This window comes from Selaginella moellendorffii, unplaced genomic scaffold (assembly GCF_000143415.4).
Source record: "Selaginella moellendorffii unplaced genomic scaffold, v1.0 SELMOscaffold_108, whole genome shotgun sequence".
NCBI classification, from domain to species: Eukaryota; Viridiplantae; Streptophyta; class Lycopodiopsida; order Selaginellales; family Selaginellaceae; genus Selaginella; species Selaginella moellendorffii.
Window position 1 is genome coordinate 437,956 of NW_003314369.1, and position 20,386 is coordinate 458,341.

General features: G+C 46.8%; 7 protein-coding genes across 8 annotated transcripts; 3 read left to right on the plus strand and 4 right to left on the minus strand.

Moving 5' to 3' along the window:
* Window positions 1–6,928: 6,928 nt before the first annotated feature.
* Window positions 6,929–8,286, minus strand: LOC9631344 (omega-hydroxypalmitate O-feruloyl transferase). Its single transcript, XM_002990404.2, has 2 exons — window positions 7,888–8,286; window positions 6,929–7,840 (listed from the first exon to the last, which is right to left on the minus strand). The coding sequence occupies exons 1-2, from the start codon at window positions 8,284–8,286 to the stop codon at window positions 6,929–6,931; spliced, it is 1,311 nt and encodes a 436-aa protein (XP_002990450.2).
* A 905-nt stretch (window positions 8,287–9,191) lies between these two features.
* LOC9631345 (amino acid transporter AVT1D) lies at window positions 9,192–10,889 on the minus strand. The gene is made up of 4 exons (XM_024664219.1): window positions 10,434–10,889; window positions 10,138–10,268; window positions 9,522–9,547; window positions 9,192–9,394 (listed from the first exon to the last, which is right to left on the minus strand). The coding sequence occupies exons 1-4, from the start codon at window positions 10,887–10,889 to the stop codon at window positions 9,192–9,194; spliced, it is 816 nt and encodes a 271-aa protein (XP_024519987.1).
* A 226-nt stretch (window positions 10,890–11,115) lies between these two features.
* Window positions 11,116–12,948, minus strand: LOC9631346 (probable protein phosphatase 2C 60). Its single transcript, XM_002990406.2, has 4 exons — window positions 12,220–12,948; window positions 11,799–12,166; window positions 11,498–11,734; window positions 11,116–11,423 (listed from the first exon to the last, which is right to left on the minus strand). Exons 1-4 carry the CDS (start codon window positions 12,509–12,511, stop codon window positions 11,172–11,174), a joined length of 1,149 nt encoding a protein of 382 aa, XP_002990452.1. The 5' UTR covers window positions 12,512–12,948; the 3' UTR covers window positions 11,116–11,171.
* A 209-nt stretch (window positions 12,949–13,157) lies between these two features.
* Window positions 13,158–14,219, plus strand: LOC9631347 (protein MODIFIER OF SNC1 11). The gene is made up of 3 exons (XM_024664243.1): window positions 13,158–13,588; window positions 13,651–13,857; window positions 13,927–14,219. The coding sequence occupies exons 1-3, from the start codon at window positions 13,227–13,229 to the stop codon at window positions 14,009–14,011; spliced, it is 654 nt and encodes a 217-aa protein (XP_024520011.1). The 5' UTR covers window positions 13,158–13,226; the 3' UTR covers window positions 14,012–14,219.
* A 562-nt stretch (window positions 14,220–14,781) lies between these two features.
* LOC112342428 (pentatricopeptide repeat-containing protein At4g02750-like) lies at window positions 14,782–16,557 on the minus strand. The gene is made up of 2 exons (XM_024664220.1): window positions 16,209–16,557; window positions 14,782–16,085 (listed from the first exon to the last, which is right to left on the minus strand). The coding sequence occupies exons 1-2, from the start codon at window positions 16,555–16,557 to the stop codon at window positions 14,782–14,784; spliced, it is 1,653 nt and encodes a 550-aa protein (XP_024519988.1).
* Window positions 16,558–17,003: 446 nt separating this feature from the next.
* Window positions 17,004–18,453, plus strand: LOC112342434 (18.1 kDa class I heat shock protein-like). The gene is made up of 4 exons (XM_024664242.1): window positions 17,004–17,148; window positions 17,285–17,347; window positions 17,421–17,522; window positions 18,026–18,453. The coding sequence occupies exons 1-4, from the start codon at window positions 17,061–17,063 to the stop codon at window positions 18,286–18,288; spliced, it is 516 nt and encodes a 171-aa protein (XP_024520010.1). The 5' UTR covers window positions 17,004–17,060; the 3' UTR covers window positions 18,289–18,453.
* A 101-nt stretch (window positions 18,454–18,554) lies between these two features.
* Window positions 18,555–20,018, plus strand: LOC9631231. Of its 2 annotated transcripts, none has more exons than XM_024664253.1 (6): window positions 18,555–18,928; window positions 18,977–19,038; window positions 19,087–19,303; window positions 19,401–19,472; window positions 19,517–19,636; window positions 19,697–20,018. In XM_024664253.1, the coding sequence occupies exons 1-6, from the start codon at window positions 18,566–18,568 to the stop codon at window positions 19,877–19,879; spliced, it is 1,017 nt and encodes a 338-aa protein (XP_024520021.1). In that variant the 5' UTR covers window positions 18,555–18,565; the 3' UTR covers window positions 19,880–20,018. The 2 variants fall into 2 exon arrangements, with proteins under 2 accessions (XP_024520021.1, XP_024520022.1); XM_024664254.1 differs by having other exon boundaries at window positions 19,532–19,636.
* Window positions 20,019–20,386: the final 368 nt, after the last annotated feature.

Sequence of the window (20,386 nt, forward strand, 5' to 3'; positions counted from 1 at the left end):
CGTAGTTACAGCAAACATATAAGCTAGAAACTTGGATTTTAAACTACTTTCTCTACAGTGACTCACATGCTTGGCGACAATGGTTACGCAATTTCGATATTGTTCCACCATGCTTTGGTTGATGCAACATCTGGTATCAATTTCCTGCTCAACCTTGCATCCATCAACCGGGGAGATGGTCTCTATATGGTACCAAATGGCGACCGGACTCAACTTAAATTCCGGGATCCACCACAAGTAAATCTTGAGCACGAAGAGTTTTCTACACAAACACCTCACAATGGTGCGGTGTCTTTACTTTCACCAAGGAGTCGGTGATTAGCTCGGAGATGAGGCAAAAAACGGCTCCAAAGAACGAGAGGAAGACCTTCCTCTTCAGGTTTGACAAGCTCCGCGAGCTCAAGAAAGCTGTTCTTGACGAAGGACCCTTGAGTGAATGCTCCACTTTCGAGGCTCTGGCAGCTTTGATCTGGCGAGCCCACGCTCGGTCCATCCCAGGCAAATCGAACAACGATTTCTTCACCTTGGATTTGTAGTGGATACAAGAAACATCCTGGATCCGCCATTGGGTGAAAACGTCTGTGGCAATGCGTTCTATCCAGCATACCGAGCTGACACTTATGGATATATGCAAGCTTCCACTCTCTTCCGTCGTTGCTCAAGTGCAAGAGGCAAAAACACGAGTGACGGATGAATACGTTCGATCTGGACGAGATTTTCTCCATCTCAATCCCAACTGTTGGTACCGACGGTGTGAGATGGTGATCAATGCTTGGCCCCGGCTGATGCAGAAGTCCCTGGAGCTCGACTTTGGTTGGGGTAAGCAATCACGAGTGGAATTTTCACTGGATCCACGATCCTCGGTTATCGCGTTCCTCCCGTTTAGCTGGGATGGGATTTTAGTCTCGGTCTCTGCTAATGGCATTGCACTTGGGATCTTTGAAGATGCTATAGCACAATTCCACAAGTAATGCCTTCTTATTGTCTTCGGGAATTTACAAGCCAAATCCGTAACATATTCCCTGATCATGCGTGATCGCTGAGGCCGCATCTGAAAGTGCACGCAGAGCGAAAGAGGCCATGGTTCCTTGCTTTGATTTTATCTGATTTTAATTTATTCTGATTGTATATGCAAAATGCCGGACTTTAAAAGTTCACGAAGCATAGAACGTTTTTCTAGTTTGGAAACTCTTCTTATCTGGTTATAGCATTAAAGAATCCCCATTTGAAAGTGGTAGCAACATCTTTGTATGTAGACGGAAATAACAACAGATAATATATCTATGCGTTGATGGCTGATTTTATTGAAAATGTTAAAATACATTATGATTAAAGTGGTTTCATGGTGTAGTTGATCGTGTCTCCAGCTCAAACCTCAATGAAGCCATGCATTTCTAGCAAATCAAATTTGGCAATTCCATCAACCATGCATGTCGTTCAGTCACGGTTAGCATTAAGTTTTTACCTCAATAGCTAGTGCAGACTAAGGAGTTTCTCACTTAAGCTTGATTTGTGCAGGCTCAAGGAGTTTCTCAAAGAGAAATTGCTTTGACCTATGTCAAACTCCAGGCATCACTGCACCAGTTCCTATTTAAATACCGCCAGCTTCAGTTCCAGTTTGTTTTACACTGTCCCATGAGTTCTTCCAATTAGCGAGCATGCTTTGTGCGAAAAACCACAACTCTCTCCATGATGGCTGGTTAGAATCCCACTGAGCTCGGATCCTTCATCTTGGTGTCCACCCCACCAGCCATCCAATCCATCTCCACTTCGTCAACTTTGTCCTTGTCGCTAGCCAAGCTTTCAACCTTGCTGCCTGCATACCAGGAGCTGTCCGGCCAGACCAGGATCAACTCGGCCTCAAGGACACAGCCGCCAACATGGTTACATCGCCAAACTATGGCCCACGGTAGTTGTTTGATTCCAGCGCCTACATTGGCACTGCCACATTTTGGAGCGAAGACAAAGAGATGAAACAACCTCTTGTCCTTGTTCCCTCTGATGAAGATCATGGCCAAGAAAAGAGAATTTTTAATTATAAAAAGAAAATGATATTATAGTTAGTGGTTCCAGTGATAATGAAACCATTAAAAAAATTGACAGATATATATCATAAATGTATGACTTTTAAATTGATCTGGTGAGAACAAATGTGAAAGTTCGCACACATTTTTACCAATTGTCTAGAAAATCCAAGGATTTTTGAAATTCAAAATACCTGCTGCTTGGAGAATTATGTTTTAATTAAGCTCTACTAAAGTATGGGTTCATACTCATTGGGCACGCCAAACCAAAAAAAGAGATTCTAAAACTTTTGATCCATAACTAGTATTGCTTATTCTAGTAATTTCCAAGCTCACACTCTTGGCACAGTATCCCTCAACCAGTATATCAAACGAAGATGTCTTTAATAGAAGCAATTGTGCCGATTACTGCCAAACAAATCCCCATTAATAACATGGCTAGAAGTCCAATCATATGTGCTCTCCTATGTGAATACTTAAATATCTTCATGTAGAAAACCATTGGCAAGATCACTCCTAGTAGCATATCAAGGGAGGAGCCAACAAACTCGATAATACTAGCAAATTTAGGAAGCCCCAAATCACAAGTGCTGTAAATGAGCTCACTAAAACTCTTGCAATTGTGGACATGAGGGTCTTTGGCTGAATATTAAGTTTCTTTGCAATAATTTCATAAACATCTAATGTGATAGGATGCATAAGAAGTGGAAATTTAGAAACTGGAATGATAAAAGATACCCAGCCAGCAAGCCTGAAATCACACACAATACAGTTTAGAAATATTAGTGTAATAAAAGGAGTAAACACAAACTAACCTGGAAGCAAGAAAATGTCTTGGTAAATTTTGAGTGATCAAAGGGGCTGTAGAGAACCCAAACATGAAACTTCCCAATAATTGAAAGAGTAAAAATATAATTGTGAACACTCCAAATGCAATTGAGAGTACCTGGAAAAAGCTATGAACATTAAAACCAAGAAAATAAAATTACACGCCAGTGTGAAAGATGTTTGGTTTTGCATTGAATAATAGATACTTGGATAAATTGGAGCCAACCCATAACCAAAAGAATAAATGCCAATGAACTTTGATATCTTTGAAGCTTGAACAAATGGAATTTGAGATTTGAATCCAATCCCATCATAAAACCCAATGTAAGCTGTTGACAGCATGACAAATAAGAGGCTAAGTGTATAGCAAAGAGAAAAGAAAGAAATTACAGACAGCTTCTCGAACCAAGTTGTAGGCACAATAACCACCATAACTACAAGTGTAGCAAGTTCTCTTGCATTAAGCAAACTAAAGTGGCATGATTTTAAAAACTTTGTGATAAATCCCCCACTGCAACCAAGAATCCCAGAAGTGTGCATAGTACCTATGACATTGCATACATCCTACCATCAGGAGCACTCCATGCTAATATAATAGTCCAATGCCAATGCACATCCCAACCCCAACATAGCCAGAAGTAACCATGGTGTATGGGCTAGCTAAGGTTGATACACCTAATAAAAAAGAGATCAAATAAAAAAAAAAGAAAATATCAAACATACCAAATAAGACAATGAGGGAATTCTACATCACTTGCCAGAAAGTAGAGTATAATTTAATAATACATTATATTATAAATAAAGAACTATTTAGCCCCAAATAGAAGCTCACATATGTTATTAACACATATTCAATCACACACTTGATATAAAAGAAACAAAAACCAACACTCAAGATGGATTATTTGAGTCTCACTCACTTCCAATGCCATCAAATACCTCAAACATGTCAGACTTGTTAAAAGATTTTACTTCACCTTCAGCTAGATGAAGAGTATATAGTCAAATGGGGCTTTTCATAATTATCCTCTAAAAAACCATAGAGGTCAATTTTGAGGTCAAACTATGGGATTGGGGGGGGAGGAGGGTGACAAAGGTGGGATCAATGAAATTAGAGTTTAATTTTGTGCAGTTTAGATCAAGGAAACTAGAGTCTAGTTCTGTGCAACTCAAATCTGTGCCACTCACTCCACAAACACATGCTCCCAATCTGTAATGGTGGTGAACTTTGCACTTTGTCTATGGTCCTCAACCTTATCTCTTCCATGTGATTGCATCTACCAAAGTGAGGGACTTGTGTTGATCATGAGATTAATGGAGGTACACCACCCTTGCTTGATCTCCATCCATATTGTGCTTATAGTTTCCTAGAGATATAAAAAGCCCCTGAAGATGTATAGTCCTGGATCCCATAGTGCGGTGAACTGAGGAAGAATATACAATCTTCAATAATGGTGATGCTACTGCTGCCTAAAAGTCCTCTCCTCACTACTATATGACTCCAATTGGGATTGTTATTTCCAGCTTCCCATAAGACCATGCAAGTGTAGTGCCACCATGCCAGTCCCACAGCCTCATACCAATATAGTTGTACCCTTGGTGCCATCCATCTAGAATCATAACCAAAGGTGAGCTGCTCCTCTCGGATCCGGGTTGAAGTTACACTTCCGCACTCCAACAAACTAGCTTAATACAGCTTCTGACACAAGCCATACCCCTCGAAACATCCTATACATCTAAATGGTGGTGCTCCAAATGCCTTGATCATGGTGAATTCACAACCAACACAAGAAAGGAATTGGCCAACACAGCCGTACTATACAAACTGAGACTTCAGTGTGCTGTCGAAAAGTGTTCCATTGCTAATTGGAACTAAGTGTGCAATCAGAGGGTAGGAAAGTGTTGTTGTGCAATTTGAAGGACCCGGTAGCATATTGGACAATAGTGTCCTTTGCATGTCAAATCGAGCAATTGTAATGGCACTAAGTGAGTCGTCCCCTCCTTAGGTGGAGCTTGGCTCTTCAGATCCCAAGTGAATGAGATGAAGTTCTATGCAGCTAGTATTCTTGGAACAAGTCTTAGCAACTGTGGACCCAAAAACCCTAAACTTAAACCATATTTTGAACTTTGAGCATTTGGATCTCATTCGCAAACCATTGGATTGCCATGAAGTCTTTTTGTCCCACCATTGCAATCAGCGAAAAAATACTTAGTTCAGCCACTGCCACAATCCCTAGGTCGTCCATACCTTAGCCATCGCCAAAGATATGGTTGCTTTGATCTCCTAATTCCTAGTTCCAAATCGCTTGTTCTTGGACTCAAAATGATTGTGGGGACGTGCTCTCTCCAGCCGTGAAAGGAGATCATGGAAAATTTAGGTGGGGAGCTAGCAGTGACTAAAAGAATATTCTCAATGCTTTCTCACTCATGGAACATATAAATCCATTGAAACCAAAGCATGGCTTGCTCTTAAAATCATCCTTATTGCTCTACTAGTGTTACTCTGACTCTAGATTAAGCTTGGAAGTGGTGCTCCTCTTCTCACTAAACTTAGGGTTTTGAAAAAGTATATATAGTGCCACTTCACCTTTAGAATCAGATGGCATGTCAATGAATTGTTGACATTCAAAAGCTCAATATCTTTTGGTTTCTGACTTGTCAATTTATACTACTATGTATTATTTGAAATTTAGCCTGTCAATTCTTTATCTAAGCTAAATTATTTTATATTAACTTATAGTATAGTTATTTTAATACAGTTTTATTATATTTTTAGGCCTAGATATTATTTATAGTTTTTATAATATAATCAGATATTTCTAAGTAGTCGTGCCTTTTTTTCTTTTTCCCCTTTGTTACTTGTGTTAGGTCTAGCGTTCGTGGCCAGTGCGAGGGCTGGCCTGTGGCTAAGGGCCAGACTGAGCGCCACAGACCTACTGGCTTGCAAATGTGCACAGTGCCCAAGCCATTAAATGTGTTTTGTGAAGATGGTTTTTTGTTTTCTTTTGGGTATCACGGGATGAAATGAAGCTATATGGAGGGAAACATGAAGCAAGCCCAACTTTTCAACTAAGGTAAGAGTTGTATGCTTTTTTTCTAATTCTAAGAAACTAATACATTATTTTTCAGGTGTGGAATGAACTGGGAGAGAAGAACAAAGGCACATTTGATCTTGTACTATTTGTAGTTTTAAAATTAACTTTTCTTGTTTCTCAAGTGCTTTGATCTAGTGTGTCTGAGACCAATCCAGTGTCTAAGATCCAATCCAGTAGGCTGCTTAAAGTTTTATTATAAAATCTCTACAAAAGACTGAGCATTGCTAGTTTTGGTGTAGTTTTGGTTTTGTTTTATAGTAGGCAAATGGGGTGCCTAGTGAGGGGAGAAACAGGCACCTGCAGCCAAAGTATATTAACCTCAACATGCTGCAGAGGTCTCTTAAAGTTTACAAGGAGTGAACTCCCCAGGGCTAGGCAGAGCACAACAACGTGGAATCGCGGAGCATCAGCGAGGCGAGGTAACTCAGTGGCAGCAATCTTGCTGTAAGAGGAAAGCTGGGAGCGGCCAAGAACGAGCCAGATGAGCTAGGAGAAGGAGTAACTAGGCGGTGACATGTGGCTCCATTCTGCAACACGTGGATCAAACACTATGTGCCCTCACCTCCACTCCAGGGGCCCGGACTGGATATGGGTGTGATCACTGCCGGCACAGTTACATGCTTTTAGACATAAGAGTGTCAAAAACTATGGCACATGGTATCCCACCACGTTGTTTGGCATTGCCACCTTTTAGAGCACGAAGACAATGAGGTGATGCTCTAAGCATTTATATGTCTACAGGAGAGAACAACACATTCAAAGGCGGAGTATCAGGCATGACAAGAGGCCATGAATAGGAGTGCAAACGCTAAGCAAATTTTTTTAAAGAAAAACAATATTGATATCATGGTGTTCGGCATCAGTCTCAGAGTCTAGAAGCCACAATGTCATGACTTCTAGACGAATAAAATTCTCTAGATGTGTCACTTGAAATAACAATTGTCCAACAGATCCAATTATTTTTAGCAGGAAATCAGAGTTTTAGAATTGTGTTATAAGCTCTTCAAAGGTGGCAATTGCAATGGGATTCACAGGAACTGAGACAAAAATCCCATCGGAACTAAGCGGGAGGAACGTGATATGAAAGTTTCGTGGATCCATTGGGAACTCCACTCGTAACGGCTTTCCCCCACCAAAGTCAAGCTCCAGGGACTTTCGCATCAGCCTCGGCCAAGCGTTGATCGTCGTCTCACATGGCTGGTACCAGAAGTTGGGATTGAGATGGAGAAAATCTCGTGCAGAACGAACGTACTCATTTGTCAATCGCTTTTTCGCCTCCTGGATTTGAGCAACGATGGAGGAGAGTGGGAGCTCACTTAGATCCGCGAGTGAGAGCTCGGCATGCGCTAGATATATCGAATTCCCGCAGAAGTTCTCACCCAATGGAGGATCCAGAATGTTCCTCGTGTCAACTGCGAATCCAACGTGAAGAACATCGCTGCTGGATTTCCCTGGGATCGATCGAGCATGGGATCGCCAAATCAGAGCTGCCAGAGCCTCGAAAGTGGAGCACTCGCTCAAGATTCCTTCGTCCAGAACAGCTTGCTTGAGCTTGCGGAGCTTGTCAAACGTGAAGAGAAAGGTCTTCCTCTCAATTTTTGGAGCCGTTTTCCTCTTCGATTCGGAGCTAATCACAGACTCCTCGGTGAGAGTGTAGATACTGTGGCCACCATTGAGAGGTATCTGTTTAGCAAGCTCTTTGTGCTCGAAGCTCACACGCGGTGGATCCCGGTATTTAAGTTGAGTCCGGTCGCCATTTGGTATCATATAGAGACCGTCTCCCCGGTTGATGGATGCAAAGTTGAGCAGGAAATTGATACCAGAGGTTGCATCAACCAAAGCGTGGTGGAACAATATTGACATTGCGCAGCCACCGTCAAGCAAACGAGTTACCTGTAGGCAAATTCCTCAAGAAACAGACTGTAAATTTGTGTTCATACCTGGATACTCAATAGTGGAAGATCTTCCAAGGTTTTAATCTTGCAATCTTCAATAAAGAAGAAGTCATCAAAGTCATCAGCCGTCACTTGGTCCAAGCTAAGATCACACGTTGCAAGCGTGAAAAAAGCTCCCTGGTTTCTACAGCTGATCTCCATACGCCCATTTTCATTGAAGTGCAGCCTTCCAGCCCAGAAATCATATGAACCCAATACCTCAGCCACAGATGATTTGAGACGATCCACATCCAAAGTCTTAGTTTCTGGCCCATAGAAGAAGATACTTCTCACATAGAATCCCAGCTTTTGATCCGCATCACACAGATACATTATGCGGTTAGGGCCTGGATTCCTTGCAACAACACATGAAACACTGCAAACTTTCACCATGCCTGGAGCCATGTATGTATTGTTTGAGAGAAATTATCTTAAAGACTGCTTCTTGAAAGCTGAGGTTCGCTGATATCCCTTGCTCTTATGTAAATCCGTTCTAGCAATAGAAAGACGGCAGCAAATGACAAACAAACGTGTTGGACAAGGCTTGGACGGCAGTGGTTGTCTCCATTTTGAGGATTCAAAGATTCTCAGTCAACCCTATCCTATTGAAAACAGCCGTCACCTTCCTGTTTCAAAATCACGTAAAGATCAAGAAATTGAAAGTAGTTTTTTGAAAAGAAGACGTCAGCATTGAATGTTCCAATTTCTAAAGAACAGATGAAGAACTTAACGTGGATATTTTTCTTCATTATTTTGTTGTGTGTTTGTTTTGTTTGTTATTGGTCAATTGGTCATCACATCAGTTCGATCCTCGATGAAGCCACAACCATGAGTGTCAGACAAGAGAAAGAATGTTGCACCTTTCCAGCTGGAAGGAACTCGAAATTGTTCCTTGAAAGTTTACGAAGAGAACACTACAACCATGAGTCAAATCCCCCTGCTGCTTTCGAAATCATCCACCACCCTGCCAATCTAAACATTCTTTAAGAGAAGAATGGAAACGCTCCTACGAAACAAAAGACCGTTAGTTTAAAACTGCAGCTCTCGAGGACACAATGAAGGAAAATACGACCCCTGAGCATAGCTTTCAAAGCAAACCTAGATTCGGCAGAAATTAAGGAAGAAGAACAGCATTATAATTGTTACTTTATAAACAAGAGAGAGAGAGAGAGAGAGAGAGAGAGAGAGAAGATTCTACTTAACCTCAAGCCAGCCTCAAGCTTTGAGCGAGCTATAACAAACGAGATAGTGGGAGTCCACTGGGCTTTCTGGCGCGGAAACCGACATGCGGAGAGGCGCACTCGCTGATGCTATGATCTTGCTGAGAGCCACCATACGAGAACACAGGCCAATTCTCTCTCCATCCATTCCAGTAAATTTCCTGTTCGGTCGCGAGTCCCCGTCTTACGACGCCACCAGCTTCTTCCCAGCAATTCCTTCCTGTCTATGCCGGTGACGTTTCGTCGGACGTACTGCCTTCGACGGCCTCCACGGGGTATACAAGCCTGGTCATCTGGACGAGGACTTTAAAAAGGTGGTGCTGATGCTAACCAATCAGCTCTGCCAGTGGGGACAGCAGGGAGAAGGATTATTGTAAAGTAGAAACATGATGTTAATGTGCATTGGCTGACACTACGTACCTTCTTCATTTGCTTTCAAATAGTCACTGAAAAGGAAGACAAGTTAGGATGATCAATAAACCGGTTTTGAACAGCTACAAGCGCATGTTGCTGGCTAGCTTGAGCAAAGCCTCTGTGCCCAGCGTTTGAACATAATATTTTCGAATGTTTTATTTTTGCTATCAAGCCAAGATGTCTTTAATAGAAGCAATTGTGCCAGTTACTGCCAAACAAATCCCCACTAACAACATGATTACAAGTCCAACCATGTGTGCTCTTGGTAGTGTAAACTGATAGATCTTCATATAGAAAACTATTGGCAAAATCACTCCTAGAAGCATGTCAATGGATGACCCAACAAACTCGATAATACCAGCAAATTTAGGAAGTCCCAGCGCAATAGCCATAATTACGAGAGTAGTAAAAGAGCTCACAACAACTCTTATCAATATAGACACGAGGCTCTTTGGCTGAATAGTGAATTTCCTTGCAATAATTTCATGGATATCCGATGTTATAGGATGCATAAGAAGTGGAAATTTAGAAACTGGAATAACAAAAGATACCCAGCTAGCAAGCCTGAAACCACATACTATATAATCTAAAAAGACTAATATAAAAAATCTAATGAACTAACCTTGAAGCCAGCAAATGACTTGGTAAGTTTTGAGTGATCAAAGGGGCTGTAGTGAACCCAAACATAAAGCTTCCCAATAATCCAAAGAGTAAAAATACAGCTGTGAACACTCCAAATGCAATTGAGAGTACCTGAAAAGAAATGCAACACTTCCATGGATATTGGTAAAAGAAATTACGCACCAGTGTGAAAGATCCTTGGTTTCTCATTGAATAATAGATGCTTGGATAAATTGGAGCTGATCCATAGCCAAAAGAATAAATTCCAATGGACTTTGATATCTGTGAAGTTCGAACAAGTGGAATTCGGGCTTTGAATCCAACCCCACCAAAGAACCCGATGTAAATGGTCAATACCATGACAAATAAGAGCCCAAGTGTACAACACAACGAGAAAAAGGAGACTGTAGATAACTTCTCGAACCAAGTCGCAGGAACGATAACCACCATAGCAACAAATGTTGCAAACTCTCTTGTGTTTAGTAACCCAAAGTGATGCACATGAGTCGGAATACTTTGTGCTAAATCCCCCACTGCAATCAGAAATCCCAAAAGCGTGCATAATGTTTCCAAGTAGAAAAGTAAGCTTGTGATTAATCGCCCCCATCTGGGAAATGCTGTGGAAGCAATCAGAGTGTAACGGGAGATATCTCCACTATATTGCATGCATCCTATCATCAGGAGCACTCCACACCAATAAAATAATCCAATGCCAATGCAAATGCCAACCCCAACATAGCCAGAAGTAACCATGCTGTATGGGCTAGCCAAGGTTGATACACCTGATCAAAACGAGCTAATAAAAACCCAAAGAGAAAAAGAAAAAGAAATCAATATACCAAATAACACAATGAAAGAATTCCACATCGCTTGCCAGAAAGTAGAATTGCCAGTGTGTTCTTGATGATCTGCCATTAGCTTTGCTCTTTTCAGCATTTGTATATTAGGGTTTATACTGCATTGTTCTAAGGGCCAACCAGAAATGGAATGTTCGAATCTTTTTGTATAGCGTTTTTGTGAAAAATTAATCGTAATTTACACTCCAGTAGCTCCATTAGCTCTTGCTGCCACCGCGCTCTCGCCCCCGGCTCTTATGGACAAGGGGCTCATACTCCTCGAGCCTCCAGAGATCACCATCTCCCTGTCAAGAAACACCACCGCCACAGTTATATCGTCGTGGAAATGCCGCCTCACGCCGCGCTCGATGCGTATCAAGTCCAAGTATCTCATCTCTCGTTTCCTGGCCGCCTCTTGCAACGCAGCCTTGATCAGTCGCCTCGCGATCCCCTGGAAAACAAACCGTTCAGTCCAGCTCTAGTTTGAGTCGCACCAAAAAACGAGCAAAGAGAAGGAAAGCTTACTGCTCGAGGATGGCTGTATACAATGTCTACGGCTTCCTGGCTGGACAAGTGCTCCCACAGCCCGTCCGACGCGAATATCAAAAACTGGTCCGCTGGTCTGAGGGTGAAGACACTGATCGATGGTTCCGCAGTCAGCACAGGCCTCTCTAGTGGCTGTGGAAGGCGAAACCGAGCGATAAGTGGCTCCCTGTTAAATTCCGCTTTCTTTAGATACACATCACCGATGGACTTGGTCACCTGCGGGATCAAGCAAAAACTAGGATTAGAAACACTCTCCCGAGCTACCAAGTTGAGGACTTACCTGGATTATCCCTTTGACACGCCAGACTCCATGCCTGAGAACGACAATGTGTGAGTCGTCTGGATGTAAGTCCTTGAGCTCCTGACGCACGGCATCTATGCTGGCATTGTGCTCAGCAGAGAGCTGAATCGCTGTGATCCTGTTATCCCGTCCCAGGAAAGTTCCCATGACCGCCCTCGAATCGCCCAAGTTGGCGACAAACAGTTGGTTCCCTCGTATCAACCCGACGAGGCAGCACGATCCAACCGTCGCGATCTGTGGTCTTAATGCCCAGGAGCCAGCGACGTATCTCTCGAAACCATCCTCGGTTGACAAGATCGCTCTTCGCAAAACATCGCTCGTGAAGTCACCCTCCTGCGAAGCAAGCCCTGGAAGAAGAGGAGTAAGAGACTACCATACAGCAAAAGAATCGAGCACACACTTTGCAAGTTTTGCCAGAGATGGTTGTTGATATACTGAGCCGCCTCCGGGCCGCCGTGTCCATCGTAGACGCCAACGAAAGTTTTGCCAGGCCCGGTCTCGATCTGGGTGTGATCCTCGAGTATGGAGTTCGCCTGTACTACAGCTATGGAGAAGTCGCCAAATGCGTGCTTCCCAATGTCGTGGAACCAGAGGAGAGCATCGTTGCGACTGGGAACCGTGGCGCCGATATGGACATACTGCTCAACGCGTCTCCAGCATCCTACTACCATCTTCGACAGTCGTGCCAGCATCCCTCATTTCATCACAAAAATTCCACGCGTCCCACAAACCTGTGCATTCTTCCTCGTCTTTATCCCTCCATCGGTCAGCCAACCTCGTTTAGCACGGCGCCCTGGAAACCATGGAGGCAGCAGTCCGCCGGATTGCTCAGCATATCAATCGCGAGTCGCGCGAATGGCAAGAAATGCCCCGATCGACGGATCGGAGAGCGGAGGACCGGAAATGGAGCTGGGTAGCCGCTTGCCGCAGCTAGAATTCGAGGAAGAAGCCCAAGAAACCCTAAGAGAAACCCTAGGAGAGGAGGGGCACCCAACGAGGCGAGAATTCCAATGGCGATCCACACAGAATGGAGGAACCACCGAGGACGCCCCGAGCTGCTGGAGGCCAAGAAGAAGAAACGAATGGATTCCCCTCTCCTCCACTCCACTGTTCCTCGCGAGCGCCTTTCACAGGGCAAAATGAGAAGACCTAAAAACCCACACACACGCGCTTATATCTTTAAAAGTCGCCATTGGCGGGCCACGTAAGCTAATGGAATCTCTCGGCATATCTTCCCATGAGTTCGAGAATCTTTTCATCTCGCGGGTCCCGTACTAAATTAGAACGATTCCGAGCATATGCTGCCTGACGTGGCAAGGGATATTCGTTTGCGAGAAGCCCTAGAACGTCAAGGGTTTCGGGATCCTTGCGGCTCGGGCGCGTAGGTTCTAGGATTGCGATCTAGGAATGAGTTCTTCCGCAGCTCCGGATCAAGAGGAGGCACAGAGCAAGGCGGCGGCGGCAGCGGCAGCGGTGGCGGCGGAGGTAGAGCAGGGCTCGTCGCCGGAGGTAAACGATGCGGTGGGAAGTGAGAGCGGAGCGGCGGCTCAAATTCAAGCCGAGGACAGCGGCAATGGCCAGGTTGAGGCCGCGGATGGGAATTCTCGGGATGGCGTGTCGGTAGAGAATGGGGGGAAGGAGGAGGGCGTGGTTTGTCTGGAATCTCCGGGGCCCCTCTCGGACATGGAGAAGAAGCAGCGGCGCGCCGAGCGCTTTGGCGTGGGCTTGAATTTCAGCGAGGATGAGAAGCGCAAATTGCGAGCTTCAAGGTAAGAAAGAGCTCACATCCTTTTTGTTTCTTTGCATTCCAGGCTAATATCTTGGCTTGCAGGTTTAACGCCAGTGATAAGAAAGGTGTGTCGAAAGCTAAAGTTTCGATTGAATCAGAGACGGAGAAGAAGAATGCCCGGGCTGCGAGGTTTGGAACCGCCAATGTTGCGAGCGCCAACGAAGACGCCAAGAAAAGGGCCCGGCTTGATCGATTCTCTGGAGTAGATTCCAACTTAGAAGCCGAGAAGAAGAAGGCAAGAGCTGCGAGGTACGTTGTGCTCGCTTCGAGTTTTTCCATTTTTTCTCTTCTGTGGCTCACTGCTCTTTGTTGGCACAGGTTTGCGGCGACATCAAACGAGGAAAATCTGAAGAAGAAGCTGGGAACCGACACGACTCCGGTGGCTACTGCAGCGCAGGGATAGACGCTAACAATCCGGATGGACGCTGACAGGAGCTTATGGGTAAGAGCTTACTGATGCATCTTCGCATCGTCGTCACAAGGTCCTTAGTTTACTGCATTCTTGGGTGAATTTTTTGCCTGTTTGACTGCTTGTTTGCTTCTATTGGCGTAGAGCTTGTAGAGCTTGTAGTGTTCTTTTCGTGTAATGTATAAACAGGTGTTCTTCGTTACTCCCACAACTGTGTAGCGTCAAACGCAAGCGTCCTGGTATATTCGTCACGCGTCCATTGCTTGGGGAGCAAGGCATTGTCTCGTAGTATAAAAACTCCTTTTGAAACTGTTGCGAGTGGAGTCGAGACACTCTTTGCGCGATGGTGACGATAATTCACACGAAGACGAAGGCGGAGGTTCGCGAGGAGGAGAGGAGAGCGAGAGAGGCAGCGAAGCAAGGTTCGTGGCAGCCACACATTCTTGTTTTTCTCTGCGAATTTAGCTCTAAATCTTCTTTCTTTCGCAGGGGCCGGAACAAGCACGAAAACTCCGGAAAAGACAAGCACGGGAACTCCGGAAGCGGCGCCAAGAAAGCCTGAAGGTGAGTTCGAGGATCGAGAGGCCGAAGTTACGTTGTTCCTTTCCAGCTGCAGAGCCAAAAGATGAAAACACGAAGAAGAAGCTGGAAGAGGATGAGCTCCAAGACGTAAAGAAGAAGCGCAGGAAGAGCCTGGAATCAGGGGAGTCGAGTAATCCAGCTTAAGCTTCTTCTCTACGGAGGTCAAAACTTTTTTTTTTCTTTCAAAACTTGTGTTCTATGATGTTTGCCAGAGCTACGTAAGGCCCAGCGTTGCAATTCTCGTCGTTGATCGCCGATCGAGCAGCATGGGCTGCGAAGTCCGAGCGGCTGTGACGCCTACAAGCCCCCAGCAAATTCGCCCAGTCGTGGAAATCCGGCTCGAAAGGCATATGGGCGATGAGATCTTTCATGTCGCGAACGTATCCCGCTCGCCCAAGCATGTCGATCAAGCAGCCGTAGTGCTGCTTTGTTCTCGACACCTGGTGATCGCCCAGCATCGAAACGAAGAAGTTGGAAGCCACTTTGACGTCGCCTGAGTGGCTCGAGCCGAGCAAAACGCAAGTGAAAGAGATTTGCTCCGGCTGGACGCCCTCCAGTTTCATGGCCTGGAAGTAGTTTAGCACATCGCTTGGATCCGCATTGTGAGCAAACACTCCGAGCATACAGTTCCACGAGACAAGATCTCGCTCGGGCATTCTAGTAAAGAAGTCTTGCGCGAGTTTGTAATGCCCACACTGGGCATACACTGCAAGCATAGCGTTCCACGAGATTACGTCGTGATTGGGCATTTGATCAAACGTTTCTTTTGCTTTAGAGATTTTTCTGTGTTGGCCATAGCCGGCTAGCAACGCGTTCCACGATCCGATCGCTCTTTCGGGCATAGAGTTAAAGATCTTCTCAGCATCTTCTATATGCCCGGCTTGGGTATATGCTGCTAGCATCGCGTTTCTTGAGATTACGTTCTTCTCTTGTATGGAATCAAAAAGGCATCTTGCATTTTCGAGTTGCCCCTTGTTTGCGTAAGCTGTGATCATCGCTGTGGCTGCTACGACGTCCGTATGGGGCATCTCACCGAAGATCTTTCTGGCATCTTCCAAGCGTCCTAGCTGTGAGCACACCGCTACCATTGTACTCCAAGAAATAAGATTCCTTCCGGGCATGGAATTAAAGAGTTCTCTCGCGTTTTCGAATCGACCGTTCTCAGCATACGCAACCAGCATTGCATTCCAGGAAATGACGTCATGATTGGGCATGGAATCAAAGACGAGCTTGGCTTCACGAAGATGCCCATTCTGCGAATATGCCGTGAGCATCGCGTTCCACGAGGCAGTGCTCCTGTCGGGCATGAGATCGAACAAGCGCCTTGCCTCGTGGATATTCCCTTCCTGGGCATATGCAGACAGCATCGCGGTCCAGGAGACGAGATTCCTATCCGGCATGCCGTCGAAGATTCTCCTTGCGATGTGGAGATACCCAGCCTGAGAATATGCCGTCAGGAGCGTCGTCCACGAGACCAGGTTTCGCTCTGGCATTCGATCAAACAACGCTTGTGCCTCCTCCAGATGCCCGGTTTGGGCATATGCTGCAAGCATGGCGTTCCAGGAGATCAGATTCCGGTATCTTATTCCTGCAAACGCATATTCCGCACCACGGAGATTCCCTCCTTGGGCATATGCTCCCAGCATCGCGTTCCACGAGACGGCATCCCACTCAGGCATCGAGCGGAGAATCTCTTCCGCAGGTTTCAAATGCAGGTTATTCGCATATGCTGTGAGCATCAAGTTCCACGACACCATGTCCATCTCGGGCATCGCGTCAAAAACTCGTCTCGCTTGGATCAAGCTCCCGCTGCTGATCGTTGCAGTGAGAATTGCATTCCATGACACCACATCCCTGTCCGGCATTTGATCAAAGATTTGCTTCGCTCGATCAAGATCTCCGAGACGAACATACGCCGCCAGTATCGAGTTCCAAGACACCACATCTCGATCGGGCATGGCATCAAACACCGCATATGCCCACCGCAGATGCCCGTTCTGGGCATATGCCGCGATCAGGAGATTCCAGGTATATACATCCCGGGCATCCATGGAATCAAACACCGCCCTTGCGAGCTCCACGCTGCCACACCGTCCGTACATCTGTATGAGAAGATTCGAGAGATATACTCCCTGGCTGGTGGTGGAATCGATCCACGGACTGGCTGCGTCGTGGAGATTGCGCGCGTCAGCGAAGCTTTGACAGCGCTTGATACAGTCGCCCAGATTCGCGGGCATGTTCCGTTTGCCACGGTGTCATGCCGTAATATTCCGTCAAGACAGCTCACATCACGCGGGTGAGACGTGGCGCGCTCGTGCCTCTTGAGATCGACGACGCAGGGAGCTCCGCTGGTGCTATATAGCGTCTCCCCTGGGACGTGGCCTGTGTTCTTGCCCGAGCGCTGCCCTACTGGTTCTAGGATCTCTCTTCTCTCCGCGAATTCTCGATCGATCTTCTAGCAATGCCGACGCTTCTCCAGCAATTGCCATTCCGAGTGAGGTCGACGATCAAGCGCGATGAGGATGCGAGCGACGCGCCCCCGATTGGAGGTCTCCTTCCCTCGATCTCTCGAAATCTCTACTCATTCTCTTCGCGGCGCCCGCATTGCGCCTTGTTTCTTGGATAATCGCTGTCTTTCTTGGTGTTCTCTCCGTTTCCTGATCGATTCCGCCTTCTTTCTCGCAGAATCCATGGCGGAGAACATCCTGAAGGCGATGGAGAAGGCCATGATCGAAGAGGAGGAGGAAGGTCGGTGTCTTTCGATCGCATGCACAGAGATTTTGGATGTCGATCTTTATGTTCTTGGTTCTTTCTTGCGCAGAGAGGTACGAGCGGTACGGGAAGGAGAAGGAGCAGAAATTCAAGCTCCACGTCTCCTGGCTCGAGACATCCGAGAGCCACATCATCGCTGTCGAGCTGCCCGGTAGTAAAATCTCTCGATCTCTCGAGCCTTGCGTTGCATCTCTATTCTCTCGGACATCGCTGACCCCCGCTGACCTATGCTGACCCCGGTCCACTAGCTCTGACTCGTCGATCTTTGCTCGTTCTAACGACCGTTTTGCTGAATCGATCTAACCTTCTCTTTGTTGTGCGAATGGGATTTCTAACGTTCTTCCTCGTTTTCTTTCTTTATCTAGCGATCTAACCATTTCCATTCCTCTCGTTGTCGCGATCTTTGTTCTTTCTTTCGCTCGTTCTCTCCATTTCGAAATTCTGGTTATCTGGCGAGTCGTGATCCAACGATTTCCATTTCTCAGAGTTTTTTTCTTCCGGATAGATCGGTTGTTCTCTTCGAATTTCTCTTTCGCTGCTCGCTTTCCATCAATCTAGAGCGCGTGACTAACACTTCCATTCTTCGATGTAATTCCTCTTTCGTTGCGCTTTCGTTGCGCTGTGCTAATGGCTGGCTGGCTCTCTCGATCGCAGGAGTGGAAAAGTCGGGCATCAAGCTCCAGAAGATGGGCGATCAGGCGCTGCAACTCTCGGGCGAGCGCGAGGACGTGCTGCCGCTGCCCAAGGACGACGCCAAAGCCAAGTTCCGCCAGAAGGAGCTCCGCGCAGCCACCTTCTCCCGGGTCTTCAAGTTCTCGTCCAAGGTCAAGGAGATCAAGGCCACCTTCACAAACGGCATCCTCACCATCACCGTCCCCAAGGAGCAGGACACCGTCACGACCATCGCCATCCAGTAGAACAAGAACAAAATCTTATACATCTCTCCTTCCCAATTCTCCTCTAGCTCGAGGCCGGCGCCATTTTTTTGCGCTGCCGAGAGAGATCTAGTTCTTTGCTGATCAATCAACTCAATCAATCGATTCTATGTTAGCGTCCATCTACTCTGGGATCGATGGCGATCGATTTCCACACGCTGTGATCGATCGCTCGATCACTCCGCGGTTAGTTGTATCATTCCTCCTCGCGCGTTTCTAGAGCTAATCATCACATTGTATTGTGATAATGGCGGTGATAATGGCTGCCGCGATAGCGCTAGAAAGACCATGGCCAGTGCTTTGCTTGTCCAAATCCTCTTCGCGAATTCGATGTAGCGCCAGCGATTGCTCCGGTGGAGGAGCTGGACGAAAGAGAAGAGATCTCCTGCTGGCGTCGGGAATTCTCACTACCCAGATCGTTGGCGGCGCCGCTAGAGCGATCGAGGCGGGTAGCGCGGCGGGCGTCAGGGCGCTCGTCCAGGAAGCCCAGGAGGAATGGGGACGAGGGTTGGATCCAGAAAACCCTGATCGCGCATCGAGCTTGGATCGAGCGTGCCGGATTTTCGACCGCATTGTCGCCATGGATCCCGCCAGGACCGCGTGGCTAGAAGGGCGAGGCCAGGTAAGATTTTTTCTTGGAAGATCGATTCGAGCTTCTTCTCTCGCGCAGGTTCGCGTGGATGCCAAGCGATTCGAGGAAGCGGTGGCCGATTTCGATGAAGCGATTCGCAGGTACTGAGGATTTTTTTTCTTCGTGATCTTATAGGATTCGTGGCTTAGGCAGCCAGAGAACTATCGAGCTTACTCCGGACGAGCGCTGGCTTTCGAAGGGCTGGCGCAGTGGAGCAACGCGGTCGCGGATTACACGGAAGCTTTGCAACGAGGAAGAGCCGCGACTGGGTATCGGGATCCATACGTGATGAACAGCCGAGGGAATGCTCTCGCTTCGCTTGGGCGGTACAAGGAGGCACTGCGCGACTACTCGGCAAGCTTTGACGTGAGAGCATCGATCGATCATAAACTCTTCGTTTTGCTTGCTCGAGAGCTGCTCGATCTTTCTAAAGTTTAGAGTTATATGTGTATGATCTTGGCAGGCTTTCCAGGATGCAAGGGAGCTGGACGGGGCCATTTACGCGAGAGCCAACGCTGCTCTCATGCGTATCCAGGTAATATGGGATCGATCATCGAGAAACTCTGACCTTGAGAGAAGGTTTCAATCCTGAAGGTTGGCGATGAAGCAAATGGACTCAGGGAGTTGCTAGCAGTGGCACGAAGAGCTCCCGGAAGCATCGACATGCGAGCGGCACTCGCGGCCGTGTACTGGTCCATGGTGAGAGCTTTGATCTCCAGGATCTCGTTTCATCGCTACCATCTTTTCGAAACTTCACAGGGCCGAGCCAACGAAGCCGAGGACGAGTGGGAGTTTGCCTGCGAGAAGATAAACTCGGGCAGGCTCTTCGACGGCTGCGAGCGCTACAAAGACACGGACTGGCTCAAGAGGATCCGGCGATGGCCCCCGGTCATGATCCAACACATGGACGATTTCTTGCGAGTCCGTGAATCTCCAAGGTGACCACCACCATGCCCGGATCATCCATTTTATTTCTCGGTCGCGGCCACAAGTTACGGAGAAAACCAGCTCTCACACTTCAGTGTTCGAAGCCCAGACAGGGATCTGCTCGTCACTTCTATACAAGACCAAGTTCCTATCATCCTGGAGCGCCAGAATCGACGACACGAGCTTGTAGCCGGGGACAAAGGTGTTGGTCGCCCAAAAGCAGACCTCATCATTGTCGATCACTAGATTCCCATCCTGCTGGACCAGCAGGAAGCAGCCGCTTCCCTTGTCCCTGGTCGGGGAGGCCCAGATCCTGTCGGCTCCAGCGTAGAGCACGGCCTCGCAGTTTCGCTCCATGGCGAGCCTGTATAGTCCGTTTGGAGACGAGAGAGCTTGGGTGGCGAGGAGCTTGGAGTATAAGCGCGGCCTTGGGCCACTCTGGATCATACTGCCGTAAGGAAAGCAGGTGTAGGGGAAGGAATCGATGCGCTGCAAGGAGGGAATGCTGCTGCTGCTGCCTGG